At 57.4% G+C, this 16,606-nt stretch overlaps 6 protein-coding genes across 6 annotated transcripts; 4 read left to right on the top strand and 2 right to left on the bottom strand.

Moving 5' to 3' along the window:
* Nucleotides 1-379: 379 nt before the first annotated feature.
* IUM83_04016 (uncharacterized protein) lies at nucleotides 380-742 on the top strand (the record flags this gene model as incomplete). Its single annotated transcript, XM_067928056.1, has 1 exon — nucleotides 380-742. The coding sequence occupies one exon, from the start codon at nucleotides 380-382 to the stop codon at nucleotides 740-742; it is 363 nt and encodes a 120-aa protein (XP_067793795.1).
* Nucleotides 743-1,070: 328 nt separating this feature from the next.
* IUM83_04015 (uncharacterized protein) lies at nucleotides 1,071-2,300 on the bottom strand (the record flags this gene model as incomplete). Its single annotated transcript, XM_067928055.1, has 1 exon — nucleotides 1,071-2,300. One exon carries the CDS (start codon nucleotides 2,298-2,300, stop codon nucleotides 1,071-1,073), a length of 1,230 nt encoding a protein of 409 aa, XP_067793897.1.
* Nucleotides 2,301-2,585: 285 nt separating this feature from the next.
* IUM83_04014 (glyoxalase family protein) lies at nucleotides 2,586-3,188 on the top strand (the record flags this gene model as incomplete). Its single annotated transcript, XM_067928054.1, has 2 exons — nucleotides 2,586-2,648; nucleotides 2,715-3,188. The coding sequence occupies 2 exons, from the start codon at nucleotides 2,586-2,588 to the stop codon at nucleotides 3,186-3,188; spliced, it is 537 nt and encodes a 178-aa protein (XP_067793898.1).
* A 198-nt stretch (nucleotides 3,189-3,386) lies between these two features.
* IUM83_04013 (Myosin-like protein) lies at nucleotides 3,387-10,007 on the bottom strand (the record flags this gene model as incomplete). Its single annotated transcript, XM_067928053.1, has 2 exons — nucleotides 3,387-6,530; nucleotides 6,603-10,007. 2 exons carry the CDS (start codon nucleotides 10,005-10,007, stop codon nucleotides 3,387-3,389), a joined length of 6,549 nt encoding a protein of 2,182 aa, XP_067793895.1.
* Nucleotides 10,008-11,275: 1,268 nt separating this feature from the next.
* On the top strand, nucleotides 11,276-12,571 carry IUM83_04012 (Mitochondrial distribution/morphology family 35/apoptosis; the record flags this gene model as incomplete). The annotated part of the gene is made up of 1 exon (XM_067928052.1): nucleotides 11,276-12,571. The coding sequence occupies one exon, from the start codon at nucleotides 11,276-11,278 to the stop codon at nucleotides 12,569-12,571; it is 1,296 nt and encodes a 431-aa protein (XP_067793896.1).
* Nucleotides 12,572-12,741: 170 nt separating this feature from the next.
* IUM83_04011 (Mitochondrial distribution/morphology family 35/apoptosis) lies at nucleotides 12,742-13,121 on the top strand (the record flags this gene model as incomplete). The annotated part of the gene is made up of 2 exons (XM_067928051.1): nucleotides 12,742-12,912; nucleotides 12,999-13,121. 2 exons carry the CDS (start codon nucleotides 12,742-12,744, stop codon nucleotides 13,119-13,121), a joined length of 294 nt encoding a protein of 97 aa, XP_067793641.1.
* Between the last annotated feature and the right edge of the window lie 3,485 nt (nucleotides 13,122-16,606).

The raw sequence follows: 16,606 nt of genomic DNA, 5'->3' as shown, positions 1-16,606 counted from the left end.
CTGCGAAAAACTTATCCCCGAACACCCGTCAAACTCGTCCTCCGCATGTATCTCCATAGTGAGGGCCCCGCGGGGATGTGCCATTGCACCAGCACGCGACTTGGACCCTGATCATCGACCGAGCTCATCAGCTCCAGCGGATTGGATGTGTCCATTGCGTTGCACGCCTTTCGCCACACTTGCCCGCTTGCCATCAGCATTAATGTTTGGACGACACCTAGAGACGGACCACATCATCTCGCCCTCGTTTCTTGTGGCGAACGGCGACAGCGCCGCGATGCGGGGCCATGCTCACCTTTGAATTGGCTACGCTCAGCTCAGCCCCAGCCTTTTGCCGTGTGGTTGCCACCGCCGCCTCCACTTCATATAACACTCCACGATGGGACTGCTGCCTCCGCCCAAGAAGTCCAACTTGCGCTTCAAGCCGCGCTTGAGCGCGCACAAGCGGCCCGAGGAGGACCCGCTCAACGCGGTGCCGCTGCCGCACGAAGCCCAGAAGCTCAAGATGCACATTCTGCAGGCCCACCCGAAGCCGCTGCTGCGCTTCAGCATGAGCCGCATGCGCCACATCGTCGCCCAGCCGCCCGTGGAGATCCCGGCCGAGCTCCGCAAGAAGAACATGGTGAGCAGCCGAGTGTCCGGCCACAGCGTGCCGCTCACGCGCGGCATGTGGGACAAGCAGATGAAGCAGTACAAGAAGCACAAGCTCGACGTCATCGGCGAGGGCATCCACTACCAATGACAGATCTGGACGACCGCAAGTCCAACCCAACCGATAACTTACTCAGTGCCGTGGATATTATTGTTCACCCTCTTCGACATGTAGACTATTGTCCCTATGAAAAATCAAAATACACTATCAATTGAAGCTTTTTACCCTCGTGCAGTCTACTCGTTCTTGCGCTTACCAGTAAAACGCAAACCTGGTACAGTCTTCTCGAAGCTAGGAAACTCAGACTACAAGACGCAGGAGGACGAAACGTGGTCTTCATTCGAGTCATAACCTTCAGTGAGGCTGACTACCTACCTGCGTTGGCGGAGCTTCAAGAGATAAATACAAGCTGCAGTGTTCACACTTCGAGCGGTTGCTTGCGGCCAGCCGCAGTCTCCTCGTCGATGGCCAGCATGTTCTGCACTGTGGGCGGGATCTCGCCGCCGAAGAGCCGCTTGAAGACGCCGACCTGGTCCCAGCAGTGGTGCTGCTCGGCGATCCGCAGCTCCTGGAACACGACATACGTCGTGACCGTGAACGTCAGGTCCGACGACTTGATGGCCATAAGCGCCACGCGCATGGTGGCGGGGCAGTCCTCGGACGCGCACACGCGCTCCAGGTGCTGCGCGGAGGCGATCTCGCCCTGGATGCGCCACTTGGTCAGGATCATCTCGCCGTCAGGCAGGTGCGGGCGCAGCTCCACGATGTCCACCACGATGCTCGTGAACACGGAGCGGATCATGTTCCAGAGGCTGATGGTCTGCAGGCGCCCGAACGCGTCCCACTCGCGCACGCCGACGCCGATGCGGCAGTCCTCGTGCCACACGCGCGAGGCGTCGCCCAGACTCAGGTACGCGGCGTTGAGCTGCTCCACCATCTCGGTCACGACCTTGGTCCTCTCGGCCAGCATGCGCTGGATGTTGGCGCGGTTCTCCACGGGCGCGCCCATGCCCCTGAGTCCGGCCAGGCTGCTGAGGCTGCCCAGACTGCCCAGGTTGCCCAGGGCCGCGGCGGCGCCGGCGGCGTTGCGGCCCGCGGCGTTCTTGCCCAGCAGCAGGGCCTGCTTCAGGTGCAGGTTGTCTCTCTCGAGGTTGCGCACGTGCTGCTCCAGGTCCGTGAGCTTGGTGTGGCGGCCGGCCGCGCCAGCGGATCCGGCGCTGGAGCCACGTGCACCCAGGGTCGTGTCCTTGGGCTCCTTGTCGTCGCTGTCGTCGTCCTCTTCGTCGTCGTCGTTGGCGTCGTCGGCTTTGCTGCGGGCGGCGGCGCTTCGGCTGCCGCGCTCCCCCTCGGACTCCGTGTCCTCGTCCTCCTGCTGCTGCGTCTTGGGGCTGGCGCGGCGCGGCTGGTAGCGCGGGAGCGAGGCGGCGGGGGCGTCGCGCAGCCTGCGGCGCTTGTGGGCGTCGCCCTCGTGCTGCGCGTCGTCCATCTCGGACGGGAACGTGTCCAGCAGCTCGTTGAGCGCGATGACCTCGGGCTCGGGCAGCTGGCGCTTGGCGCCGCTGGCTGCAGAGTGGCTTGCTGACGTCCTGCTGCTGCTGCTGCTGGCGCCGGCGTGCGCGGACGAGGACGGCGGAGCAGGGGACGCCATCTGGGCAGGTGCTGCGCGCGACGTCGCTCTCTATGGAAAGTGCCAGGTGGGGAGCTTCGCGCGCGCCCATTGGACGATAATCGGCGCGCGCAAAGACGGCGCCATGTTGAAGTGAACCGCCCACACAAAAGATCGGAGAGACGCAAGTATGCCGCACTCTCCACGCACTGAACCGCGGCGAACAGCGCGACATCCACTTTCCCGAACCACCAGTGTCCTTCATTCTTCATTGCGTCTCCATCAAACAGCCCAAGAACTCTCGCCATATCTCCATATCTCCATATCATGTGGACGACCAAGACGCAGCAGCTGCTTCGCGCCGCCGCGCGCCACCAGCACGTCGCCAACGTAAAGAGCTCTCTTAATACTATAACTCTGCCTGTCGGCACTGCAGACTGACCTCTGTGGCCGCAGAAATCGACGTTCCGCGTGCTGGGGCTGCAGCAGGTGGCGGTGGGGGGGCCCAGCAAGAGCGCGCTCGGTCGCCTGTGGGTGGACACGTTCGGGCTGGCCAGGAAGGGGTCCTTCCGCAGCGAGCGCGAGAACGTGGACGAGGACATCCTGCAGTGCGGCCGCGGGCCGTTGGCCGTGGAGGTGGACATCATGCAGCCCGTCGACGCCGCCAAAGCGCCCAAGGTGCACGTGCCGCCGCTCAACCACATCGGCCTCTGGGTCGACGACCTGCCCGCGTGCGTGGAGGAGCTCACGCACAAGGGCGTGCGCTTCACGCCCGGCGGCATCCGCAAGGGCGCCGCGGGCTTCGACGTGGTCTTCATCCACCCCAAGGGCAACGAGACGGCCCCGCTGTCCGGGGAGGGCGTGCTCATCGAGCTCGTGCAGGCCCCGGACGACGTCATCAAGGCCTTCGACGCGGTCGAGGAGGACTGAGTTTGTGCTGTGCTGTGCTGCAGCTTCTGACGTGTTTTAACGTGGTTCATACCAACAGTAGTTTGGGTTTTTCTGGTCTACTGGCTTCTTGATATTTGAGGTAAGTTAGATCCCTTGCTACAAGGCGGCAGGCTGGCTGGCTTCACACGTCTTTTGCACAGACATCAACGCTTCCAGAGCTCCACCGATTCGGCTGGCCTAGTCCTGCTTTCCGCTGGCTACAGGTGCCGCGTTATATGCATTTGCATCTGCATCTCCTTTCTGTGCGGAGGCTTCACCTTCTGCGTGGCCATCCACGAGCTCGGAGCCATGTTCATCTGCCTGCTGTTCGCTGGTTTCTTCGGGACGAGGAGGATTCTTCAGCTGCTCGGCCACGCTCTCGACCTGCTCCGTCATCTCTTGAGCCAACGTTTCGAGCTGCGCACCATTGCCAGCAAGCTGCAGCGTCATTTCGACGTCCTCGCGCTCGGCCACCGCTGCCTCCCATGCTCGTGTGATACTGCGCTCGACGTCTTCCAGCTCATCCTGCTCTCTCAACATAGCCGAGAAAGCAGACTTCTGCGCGTCCATTTCTTCCTGGAATCGGGACTTTTGTGCCAACACCTCTGTCTTACGAGCTTCAAACTCGGCCAGGTGCTTGTTCTTGGCTGACTCGCATTCACATAGTCGCTCCAGCGTAGCCGATAGCTCCGAGCGGCGTTGAGCCTCGACCTGGATCAGTGCCAAGCCGTCCTCTAGCAGCTTTGCCTTGGTCTGGAGGCCACGCTCACTTTGTCGGACCTTCTGCGCCTGCGGGGTCAGCGGCTCCTGAATGGAGACATGGTAGTCCAGGGTCTTCTCGTTGAGCCAGGAGAACGAGTTATCCCACTCGAATAAGAGCGTTGTGTTGTCATGCTGCACCTGGAACACACCCGACATGTCGTTCATTCTCTCAGGCGACACTACTTCAACTTCTGTTGAGGTCGCGTCCGCCATCATAGCAGCCAACTTGAACGACACATCAGCCGAATCCTCCTTCACCGAGAAGTTCCACACCACACGCCAACCGCGCTTTTCACAGATCACCGGTAGCTGGAAGCTAGCGCCTGCTTTGATCACAACTCCACTGCGCATCACGAGACACTCTTCAAACTCGGGTTCACCAGCACGTCTCGCAGAATTGGTGTCGCCGTTAACCCCATCGCCATTAGCAAACAGCGCCGCACGATGCTCGTCACGGAAGTCGCAAACTTCACGGAACGCACTCGAGTGATCTTCTAGCCGCTGCTGGAGTTCGTTAACAAGCGTTGTCACCTGCTTCTCAAAACCTGACACCAGCGTCTGCCGCCTTTGTAGTTGCATGGCGCGCTCCTTTTCTGACTGCAAGTTCTTGCGACTGGCTTGCAGTTCGTCCAGCTCTTCTTTCTCTAGCTCCAGCTCAAGCGCTCCTTTCTCTTCACGGAGAGTCTGAAGTTCCTCCTGCAACTCGAGAACCTGCATACGCAGCTTCTTGAGCGCCTCATCCTTGGCGACTAGCACCGCAGACGCCTTCGAAGCCCCGCTCGGGTCCTCGCCGCTTTCCGGCTCGGACGATGTTGAAGCAAGCAGATCGATGTGATCCCGCGCGCTCTGCAATTCTTCTCGACAAGCATCTAGTGCTCTCGTAAGTAACTTGATTTCCGTGTTGGCATCCGCTAGCTCCGTTTTAAGCTCGAGCACTTCTTCCGATCGCTCTGGAATCTGAGTTGTGTGTGTGTGCTTCTCCTGTGACTGCTGGTTGACTGGGGATGCCACCGATGTCCCGTTAGACGAAGTTGACTGGCCTATCGTACTCTTCTGTGTTTCGATCATCACATTGAGACGGCGGGCTTCTTCTGTTGCAGCAGCCAATGCTATCTTCCAGTGATTGCTTTGCTCTTCCAATGCAAATACCTTTTCGGCGTTTGCTGCTTTGGTTGTGGCAAAACGCTCCTGCAGAGCAATTAGCTCCGCACGGGCGTCATCAAGTTGTTTCCTCAGGGATACCTCTGAAGCTCGCAATGTGGATAATTCTTTCTCAAGTCCAGCCACATTTCCTTTTGCTTCCGCGGAAGGCGAAGTAAGAGGTGATGCATACGCTGTGGGAGACGGAATCGCAGGCGACGTAGTGACAGCAGTCGACTGCACGCTGGCTTGTTGTTGCTTCAGCTCCAATTCCAAAGCCTCGATACGTTTCTGCCGCTTATCATTCTCCGCTTTGCTCGCCTCCAGAGCATCATGCATCTTTTGCAAGTCCTGCTTCGCGGTTTGGACTGCGGCAGTGGCAGTGCTAAGACGTGCCTGGAAAGCTTTCTGTTCCGCTTGCTTGATGCGCTCACTCTCTTCTTCAATCTGCGCCTTCTCCTTCTCCAGTTCCTGAATCTTGAGGGTTAAGTCTTGGATTTGCTTGTCCGTTTGCTCGCGCTCTGACAACAATCGCTGTCCCTCTTCCTCCAGCTCAGCAATAACGCGCGCTTTCTCGGCTGCAAATTGATCAAAGTCTGCCTGCATCATCTCCTGGGTACGAAGTACTTCCTGCAGGCGGCCCTCGCTCTCTTGGCGGGCAACGTCGGCTTGTTCACGTTGTTGATCACTTTCCTGGACTTGTTTCAGCAGCGCTTCATTCTCCTTTCTCATCCCATTCAAGAGCTCCGCACGCTTCTCCATCTTCTTGAGCGCAGTGTGCGATCGGACACGGTACCGCTCAAAGTCACTACGCACAGTAGCCAGTTGTTGCTGTAATTCAGCCACCTCTTCTTGCTGAGCGGCTTGCTGCTGCTGTTCCTGGACACTAGCCGAGTCATTCTGAGCCTTAAGCTTTTCAGCCGTCTTCATCACGTCCGCCTTCTCACTACGCACAGCTGCCAGCTCCACGTTCAAAGACTCCACCAGCGAATCGAGATCGTTTTTCGAGGCTTCCAGAGTGACTAAGCGTTCCTGCTCCCGCAACTTCTCTTGCTCTAGGTCATGGAGCTTGATCGTATCCAATTGAACGCGGTCTTGCAACTGTTGAAGCTCATCTAGCCAACGCGTGATGTTGGTCTTTGCCACCGTCAGCTGCTCAGTAACGTCGTTGACAGACTTCAAAGATTCCACGACTTCCTCTTCGTCCTCGCCATCCTTCGCGAACAAGCGCCAATCGGCATTCTTAACGAACTGATCAAGAAACAGTTTTTGCCCGTCGCACTCCTTGCGAATCGAATCCTTCTGCTCTTCGGTCATCCGGAGCTGATCCTGTACGGAAACCAACTCTGACAGCAGAGATACTAGTCTGCTGCATAGCTCTGTCACTTCAGGGGATTCCCACAGTTTTTCCGCGAAAACACGCACTGCTTCAGCATCGATCTTACCAGTAGAAGCCAAACAAGCTGTCAGCTCACGCAATTCAGCAACAAGTTGCGACAAGTGTTCGCGAACCTCTTCGCTCTTGGCATTCTCTGCATCTTGAATAGCCTCTAGATCATTTTTCACCTGAGTGCACTCGCGAACCTGGGCGTCCAGTTCAGAGCGGCAGGTACGAAGCTCCGCCTCACATTGCTGTAACGCATCTGCAGTCTCGCTGTGTTCTGCTAGTTTGGCTGCTAGTGCACTCCTCATCTCCGCAAGTTGCGAAGAGAGTGATTCAATCACGTCTTCATTATCAGCAACGCTCTGAGTTAAACGTTCCGTCTCTTCGCCATGAGTATTTAGCAACGCGTTCACAGCCTCCTCCTTCTCGTCAATAAGAACCTCGATTCGCCCCTGCAGCTCAGTGCGCTCCTTGTCCAGCGTCGAAATAGTGTCTTGCTGTTTTTGGTAGCATTCTTCATATTCGGTAACTCTTGCTTCAAGAGTGTCAAGGTTAGTCTGCATTGTCAACACTTCCGCTTCGTGTGCACGCTGTAGTTCATCAAGTGTCTCAACCGCTTGTGTCTTGTCATTTGTAAGTAGCTCAACCTGCTCCAGGAGGCCCTCTTGTCCCCGCTCCAATGTCGAAATAGTATCTTGCTGGGCTTGCGAACGTTCATCATATTTTGCTAGTTGAGCCTGTAGACTGTCAATGACAACATTCAACTCATCTACCTTCTTTGAATCACTAGCAACATCGCCAGCACTTGGGCTTGCCTCAACCTCATCTTCAGCAGCAAAAGCTGTTAGTTGCGAGTCGTCTTCCTCTAATTCCAATACTGGTACATCGCCAACCGCTTCGTTTCCACCATCATCTTCCTCATTCAACTCCTTTTCTTCGGAAACACTCTCTCCGTCGGATACCGTTCCTTCCACTTGCTGCTTAAGCTTTTCAATCTCGCCTGCATGTTCTTTTACGAGGTGATCCTTTTCAATGGTCAGGGCTCCCACTTCGGCTCGCAACTGTTGTAGTTCATCAGAATTCGACAGAACCTGCTCATCTGATTTCGCTGAAATGGCAGCAGTGATATTATCGAGCTGGTGACGAAGATCCTCGATCTCGTCCAAGTGCGACGCCTGAAGTTCCTCAAGTTCGCTAGCATGGCTTTCTGCAAGGTTTGTCTTCTCCGCGATTAATGTGGATATCTCATCCTTCAATGACTGTATCTCCTCGGCATTGATCGCAGCACTATTCCCAGTCTGAGCTAGAGAAGTTGTAACACTCTCAAGTTGGCGACGCAGATCTTCAGTTTCGTCTGCATGTGTTTGCATAATATCCTCCTTCTCCATCATCAAACAGTTCACCTTGGCTTGAAGCGACTGCACTTCTTCAGCGTCCAACGAAGCCATATCCTCTGTTTTCGCTGCCAGAGAATTTATGGCATCATCTAGCTGCTGACGAATCGCTTCAATTTCGATTGTATGCGACTTTTGGAGTTCTTCAATTTCATCAGCATGAGACTTAATCAGGTCTTCCTTCTCCGAGGTCAAACCATTGACATGGGTTTGTAACGATTCCAACTCATCGGCATCGAACGCTGCATTGTCATCCTCCTTCGCAGCAAGACACGCTGTAGCGCCCTCTAGTTGTTGACGGAGCTCTAGAATTTCATTTGCATGTGCTTGACGCAGCTCTTCCACCTCATCCGCATGCGACTGGATCAGGTTTTCCTGCTCCGATACCAGATTGTCCACCTGGGTTTGCAAAGATTCCAGTTCATTGGCATCGAACGTTGCATTGCCCTCTACCTTGTCGGCAAGAGACACTGCTGCGTTTTCTAGCTGTCGACGCAGCTCGTCAATCTTGATAGCGTGTGACTTTTCGAGTTCTTCAACTTCACCCGCGTGAGTTTTGACCAGGTCCTCTTTCTCCAAAATCAGATTATTGACCTGTGTCTGCAACGATTTTAGTTCGTCGGCATCAGATGCTGCATTATCCTTGGACTTAGCAGAAAAAGACGCTGCCGCACTCTCCAGCTCTTCAATCTTGACTGCATATGACCTCTGGAGTTCTTCAACTTCATCCGCGTGCGACTTCACCAGGTCCTCCTTCTCGGAGGCGAGTTTGTCGACTTGGGTCTGCAACGATTCCAGTTCATCCGATGCTGTTACGCTTTCCAGTTGTTGGCGGAGCTCCTCAATTTCACTAATGTGCGCTTGGCGTAACTCTTCAATCTCATCCGCGTGAGCCTTGGCAAGGTCCTCCTTCTCAGACGTCACATCATTGATCTGGGTCTGAAGCGCTTCCAGCTCATTGGCATCGAACGCTGCATTATCCTCTGATTTCACATCAAGAGACGCCGACACACTCTCCAGTTGTCGACGCAGCTCCTCAATTTCATCCGCATGCAGCTTGATCAGATCCTCCTTCTCCAAAGTCAATTCATCCAGCTTTGTCTGCAACGCCCGGAGTTCCTCTGCATCAACTTCTTCACTCGCGTCCGCCTGCGTCGACAGCGCATCCATCGCACTGGCCAGCTGCGCCTGCAGCTCATTAATCTCGTCCGCATGGGCCCTCACCAGCCTCTCCTTCTCCGATGCCAAGCTCTCCATCTCCACCCTCAGCGACTGCAGCTCCTCCGCGCGCGCAGCGGCGCTCTGCGTCAACTTCTGAATCTCCTGGTCGCTTTCACGCACCAGCTCCTCCATGGCCTGGCAAGCTTCTCGCTGCTGGTCCAGCAGCGCCGCGTCCTCCTCCTGCCTCAGCTCCTCCCTGTACCTCATCCTCTCCATCTCCTTCTTGGCCTCCTCCAGCGCCAAGCTCTCCTGCTTCAGCATCTCGTTCACCTCCAGCGTCTCGTCCCTGGCGGCCTTCACGTCGTTCCTCAGTCTCTCCACCTCCTCCATCACCTGGCCCGCCTCTCTGCACTCCGGAAAGGCCTCAGCCAGCACAGCGTCCAGCAGCACGAGGCGCCGCACGCGGGCGATGAGGCGGCCGTGCGGCGTGTCCGCCTCCTTCTCTTCCTGCTGCTGCTCCGCGTCGCTGGCTCTTCGTCTCTGCTGAGCCTCCACAACGCCCTCCAGCTTCTCCCAGCGGCCACGCAGCCCGAAGAGCTGCTGCTGCTGCTCCAGCAGCAGCGCGCGGCCCTTGTCCACCGCGCCCGCCGACTGCTGCAGCGCCGCGGCCGCGCCCTCGTTGCCCTTGGCCTTCATGTCCTCCGACTTCTTGCCCAGCATGGCCTCCACGCGCGCCAGACGCGCCGCCAGCTCCTGCACGTGCGCGTCGGCGTCGTCCTCGGCGTCGTCGCCCTCGCCTCGGCGACGCGCCAGCAGGTGCCGCTGCTCGGCCAGCAGCGCCATGGCGGCGCGCAGGTCGCTCACGGACGCGGCCAGCGCACGCGCGGCTCCGTCGTTGCCCTTGCGCTGCGCGTCCTGCGCCTTCTGCTGCAGCTTCTCGGCCACGAGGTGCACGCGGGCGCTGACGTCGGCCGCCATGCTGCCGCGAGTGCGCAATTCGATACTGGGCGGAAGTTGGTGTGCGCCACCTCAAGTCGCTGAAGCAGCAACACCGAGCCCCCCTCCCCCTCAATGCGCAACGAACGCTAGTGCCACGAGCTGGATGGGGCGTTTGGGTGGAGTGCGATACAAAATGTACAGGGCGGGTGGATTGGTGAAAGTGAGCTTGAAGTGGATAGCCGGAAGTGTGTGTGATCGAGACGGCGTGTGCTCCGGCGCTCCAGTGCTGCTGTCCTCTTCGGAGAGAGGGTTGCAGTGAGTGGTTCTGACAGCTCAGCGGTGGTACACTGCATTACATTATTCGCTGCTGTTTGTACTGTACCTAACTGTTTTGCCCGATTTCGGCCAAGCGGTAGGGGAGTTGATGCCAAACATCGTGTTGTAGAGCCACCTGGAGACACCGTCTGCAGGCTCACGAAGATTGGTTTTCCATCGACTGCGCCGCCATGCTTACAGGCAGAGCTCTCTGTCGCGCGCAAGCGCCCTTTTGCGCCGCAAAAGCCTGTCATGCGGCTCCGTTGGTCGCTTGGGTCCCAGGGTTTTTCGGGGCGGCTTCCGCACACATCTGCAACGTTATCAGGCCGCTGTACGGAGGCCAGCGCCCTATCCGCCGCGCTCGAGAGCGGGGTCCGTTCCTGCGGGGGCTCTGCTCTCTTGGCGGGCTTGATGGTGCCATGGTGCCTCGCCAAGTGTCATAGAGCGGGAGCCGTGCCTGGCACTGCGGCAGGCTCGAGCCCCTAGGCGGACCGACACAACGCGCGGCAAGATCGGCGCAACGTGTACCTTGTACTGCTCGGAAACTTTACCTCATCACAGGAGATGCTAATCCATTTCCACAGTCTGCTAAATTGGCGATACAGCCATAATCTGATTAACGGACCCCTAGATACAAGATTTGTGGATTCACCATCGTTTTAAACGGGGTATATTATTTCCTAGGGACAGAATTGGCAAAGTTAGTGCGTGGCGGGCTATGCCTCCCCTAGCCGCGCATTACGCATTGGTCGAAAAGGTGCGCCCGCCCCGGTTCTGCGATTCGCGCGCAGAAGTGCCACCAGCTCGCAGTCGCCAAATCGCCGACGGAGACAGTCAGTCAAAGTCGCTGCCGCCGGTCAAAGGCACTCGCGGCCCTAACGTCACACAGCGCAGCGCGGGGCGTCCGGAAGCGAAGGCGCGCTCACCTCCCGCCTTATATTAGCCCCCCCTCAACTCCCTCTCCCCTGTGAAGGACGACTGAAGCCAGCACCATGGACGGCGACTTCCTGCACGCGATCAACGGCGACTGGGACTCGCTGCTCACCGTCATGCGCGAGAACCGCCAGGTGGCGCAGCGCACCGACGCCAGCGGCATGACAGTGCTGCACTGGGTGTGTCTGCACCAGGACGCGCCCACCGACATCGTGGTCAAGGTGGTCTTCGCCAACCCGTACGCCGTGCACATGCGCAACGACGCCGGCCACCTGCCCATCGACCTGGCCGTGCAGGCCGAGTGCGGCGAGCGCATCCTCGAGGTACTGCGTGCCGCCGCGCACGGCAGCCGCCGACCGGGCGAGGAGGACGACGACTCGGAGGGGGAGATGCACCAGCACGACCTACTGAGCAAGGACGACGGCGAGCCCGCCACCGAGACCATCGACTACCAGCTCCCGTACAACAACCACACCATCCTGCACGACGACGACATCCGCGACGGGTCGGACTACAACCGCATGTACTACGGGGAGGTGGACGACGACGTGGACGAGGACGAGCTCGAGTACCAGCAGCACCACCAGCACTACCAGATGCAGCCCTTGCAGCAGCAACAGCAGCTGCAGCCGACGCGCCAGGCCAGACTCGAGCGGAGCGTGTCGGACCAGGACCCGTTCTACGGCGCCCCGCACGGCTCCTACGGCGGCGGCGTCTTGTACGGAGGCTTCAGCCTGGGCCCCGACCGCGACCGCATCAACAGCTTGTCGAGGAGCGACCCACACGTCAAGTCGCTGCTGACGGAGCAGCGCCTCCGCGAGCGTGAGAACGACCTAATCTCCATCGCGACGGCGGACGACTCGATGCCGCTGGGTCTGTTCGACCCGTCCAAGGGTCCGCCGGATATGGCGCTCTTGCCGGGCTTCCAAGTGCAGGAGGACGCCAAGACCACCCGCGGCAACAACGTGAACGTGAGCTCGCGGAGCCTGGGCGGCGGCACACGTAGCAAGACGGCGTTCCCGCCGCGCTGGAAGCAGTCGCGCATGTGCCACGTGTGCGCGTGCAGCTTCACGCTGGTGAAGCGCCGCCACCACTGCCGAAACTGCGGCCAGAGCGTGTGCAGCCAGCACTCGACCAACCGCGTGTCGCTGCCCAAGTTCGCGCTGTCCGAGCCGCAGCGCGTGTGCGACCAGTGCTTCCTGAGCGGCCACCACATCGCGGTGCCCGGCCAGACGGGCACGCCGTCCATCGCTAGCTCCTATCAGTCGCTGCCGGCGCAGCTCCAGCTCCAGCACGAGCCGCACCCGTTCCAGACGTCGCAGCAGTATCAGATGCAGTTCCAGCACGCCCGGTAGACGACGGGCGCGGCATTTCCTGCGACGTGTGTGTGTATGATGGTATGGTGTCCTCCAGCACTAAAGTGTAGCCCGAGCATTAATTCCGATTGAAGGATTGTCTTACCTTGTCCCAGTCAAATGGCGCCGATTGATTGCCGCAAAATTCGAAAACATTAGATAAGTTAGTCATGGCGGACAAGCAGCAGCAGGAAGCCGCGGAGGAGCCCGGCTGCTGGCGCAAGAAGGCAGCCTACGAGCAGTGCTTCGACAAGTGGTACACGGACGTGTTCCTGCAGCAGAAGGCGCACGGCAAAGTGGGCTGCCAGAAGGAGTACGAGGCCTACACGCGCTGCTACATGGTGCGTCACACGAGGCGATGGAGGCGAGTGAGAGTATAGTGACTGACTGGCTGACTGGTTGGCTGTTGTGTGTATTGCGTGTGCAGGCGGAGCTGGACAAGAACAAGTCGCTGATGGACGGGATCAAGTCGGTCATGCGCCCGGAGGTCAAGGAGCGCTTCGAGAAGCAAGAGGCCGAGCGCCAACGGCAGAGCAGTGGGAAGGCGTAACGTGTGGAGTAGAATGGAAAGGGCTCCCTAGGTGGAGGCGGCGCAGTTTTGCATGACAATCTTTTATCACGAGGAAAGTCCCGTGAGATTGGTGTTCGAGCGTTGCTGTCTGTCTCTATCGATCGGTCAGGCTGTCGCGGCGCTCCAATTCTCGGGGGGCAGATTAATGCCTGTCCTAAGCCTTTCTTGCCTTTTGCTGCTCTCGTTTTCGACAGCATGTCCCAGCATTGTGAGCCCTTCCCGGTTCGGTAGTCACAGATCGAAGATATGCATTGCGGTTGGAGCCATGTTCGAGGCAGATATTACGTCTGTAATGTAAGTATCTTCGACCGACGCATTACCGAGTTACCAGATCCGACCTGTACGGCTGCACAGAGGCGTTTCTGCGGTGGTCGTGGTCTGAGCCGTTCCGCCTCAGGAGGGCAAACGTTGAGTAGAGTTCGGTGGCGGAGGCGTTGTGTGACATTACTACTCACGCCACCCAAAGTCATTCCGCCCACCCTGAGCTGAGTTAGTTGTCGTCCTTGTTGTTAGCTTTCATTCGCGCATTCCTGTATTTTCCGCCGCCAAGCAGTACATGCACCAGCCCAACCATCCAAGAATGCAGCCAAGTGACTACCTCGCTTCCATGTTGGAGCGTGTGAACCAAGAGCGCGCCACCAAGAACCTCCCGCCGCTGCGTATGCACAGCACGTTGCAAGTGGCAGCCCAACGGCAGGCGGACGACATGGCAGCGAATAACTTTATGGGCCACCAAGGATCCGATGGGTCCAAGATGGCTCAACGCACTGTCGAAGCTGGATTCACCGGCGGCGCAGTGGCTGAAAACGTGGCTGCTGGTCAGAAGACCGTGAGCGCTGTCGTGGATTCCTGGATGAAGTCTCCAGGCCACCGCCGCAACATTCTGGGCAACTACACCGTGTTCGGCGCAGCGTATGCGTACAACCGCACCAGCAAGTACAAGCACTCCTGGACACAAGTTTTCGGACGTGGGGGCAATGATGGCATCGACGACGACAACGATATCTCGTGGACGAGTACCGGGCATGACGTCAGTCCCGAACCAACAGAGGACGAGTCTGTCAGTGAGCCTGAAATGGGCCACCACCGGCTCAGAGAAGAGGAGGAGTTGACAGTCAAGGTCGTGACATGCAGTGGATGCTGGTGTTTCTGGGTCTAGGATAAAGCATTCGTTTCGTTTTAAGTTGAGCTACATTACAGTCACTTAGCTTACCTAACGACCTAGAAAATCTTGCAGTTAGCATAAAACATTCATCCCCGGGCTGCTCGAAACAGTTCTGTTCGTAGGCAGAGATCAGGATTGCAAGCTCAACGTAGATACTATTCATTATGCAAGCGTGGATTGTATTGGTACTTGTCGGCACTTCCGTCGCGTTTTACGGGGCTACAGTTTCTTCTGGACCAGCGGTAGCGCTCACCGCCGGAATCAAAGCGGTGGCCCCTTCCTTCAAGTCCTCGAACGAGACCTCAGCCGACTCGGTCGCATTCGCAGTCGAAGTTTCGTTGTACTCGGCGTCTTCATAGCTGCACCTCTCGCTGCTGCCCTTGGCGAAATCTTGAGTCCAGTAGTGACGATACGTGCTGCTGCCGCTGTAGGCGTAGGCTGTGCCGAACATGGTGTAGTCTCCCAAAATGTTCGCGCGGTGGCCCGGTGAATTCATCCAAGCAGTCATCACGGAGTTGATGGTGGTTTGACCGGCCGCAACGTTCTCTCCGGCCCTGGTCCACACAAAGCCTGCATCACTGATCCGGGAGGCCATCGAGGATCCGTCGGAGCCCGTGTGGCTCATAAAGTTGTTGGTAGCCATGTCGTTCGAGTGACGCATTGCAGCTGCCATGAGCTTGGTGTTCAAGCAAAGTGGGGAGAGGCCCTGAGCAGCGCGTTGCGCATTCACCAGCGCCAGCATGCCATAGGCATACTGACTCGTCGACGAGTATGTCCCCGCGAGTTGGCGCGATTCGTGTCGAAGGCTGTCCGCGTCCGAAGAAACCGCGGCTGCAGTGACAAGCAGGAGTGCCAGCGAAGCCTTAGTTAGGGTCAGCATCGTTCTTGGTTGTTGGTTGGGTTGGGTTGTTTGTAGCACAGGAAATTGAAGAGTGAGCAACGCAGATAGCAGAACTCTCCACCACTGCGGCGCAGTAGATTTATCGTGAGATCACAAAGCAGGTTTGGCTCATCGCATGTGTGCGCTGCCGTTGTATGCAGTCAACCCACATTTAAACCTTTGAATTGGTTTGAAGCGGATCAACGGCACATTCTTCAGCATCTTGCCTGCGACTAGCAAATTGAAGCTATCTACCAACTTCAACGTTCACTTTTGAGTCTCACTCGCCGTCGTTACTCGAGCGCGTAAAAGTAGATGTGTCTATCCGTTTGGAGGCGTTGATTGTTGGAACCAGAGCAGTGCTGGGGTCAATTACAAGTTGGTCTCGCAGCAGTACAAGTGGAATAAACGTCATCAATAAACCTACTCTATCGAGATAAAATAGCCGAATATTGAAGTAAACCCAACCAGCTCGATCAAGATTGAGAGTTCTTTGTTGCGTTTTTGGGCAGCTCCTTGTTGCGTGGGAGCAGGGTCAAGAGGTAAGCTGCTTCAGTTGTTGAGCGAGTTGCTCTCTGGCTCTTCATGCTGTCGCTACAAACACTTGTGTCGCTGTGTGGCCCCGCGTGATCGGTGCTGCAGTCTGTCAATAAGACTTGTAGCTGGTTGTACTGGCTGGTGACCTCTGCTGTGCTTATCCCTTTGCCATTGCCACCAACACTCAGCATCGTCTTCCTTTCGCCCTGTAGAGTCAAACTACGCGGAAATACCATCCTCCGCTTCTCCTCATTGGTAATGCATTAGCTCGTTGTAGGACCCCTTGACACTTCTCCCAGAGTCTGACAAGTGCAAAGCGAGGTGGGCCTTATCCGACAAGGGTAGTGTTTGTGGGGCGATGGACCACGTGCAGTAGTTGATCAAGACAATGGTCGAGTCGGTAGCTCTGAGTCGTTCGCGTGTGGCTTAAGTGTTGAAGCAGATTTCAGGAAGTCGGCGGCGCGCCATCGAAAGTTCATGGAGGACCCCAAGAAGGAAGACGGCTGCACCCCTGAGGTCGTTGACTCGGGGGACCAAAACAGGCGTCGAAAACAGCGCTTTTTCTGCTTCTTAAACTAGGAAATTCGAAGCACTGGTTGCGAGCAAGTTCTGATAACTTTACAATGCAATAGGAACTTGTTCCTGATGTTCCCGAAAGCGTTCTGGTAGCTGACACAGCGATGGAGGACGTGTGCTGCACACGCCCTTCATTCCCCCATTCCTGTATTTCCACCGTCAAGCACCTTCGTACCAGCCCAACCATCCAAGAATGCAGCCAAGTGACTACCTCGCTTCCATGTTGGAGCGTGTGAACCAAGAGCGCGCCACCAAGAACCTCCCGCCGCTGCGTATGCACAGCATGTTGCAAGCGGCAGCCCAACG

Source organism: Phytophthora cinnamomi, assembly GCF_018691715.1.
Source record: "Phytophthora cinnamomi strain GKB4 chromosome Unknown Contig27, whole genome shotgun sequence".
NCBI lineage: Eukaryota > Oomycota > Peronosporomycetes > Peronosporales > Peronosporaceae > Phytophthora > Phytophthora cinnamomi.
This window is presented reverse-complemented; position numbering and strand designations above follow the sequence as displayed.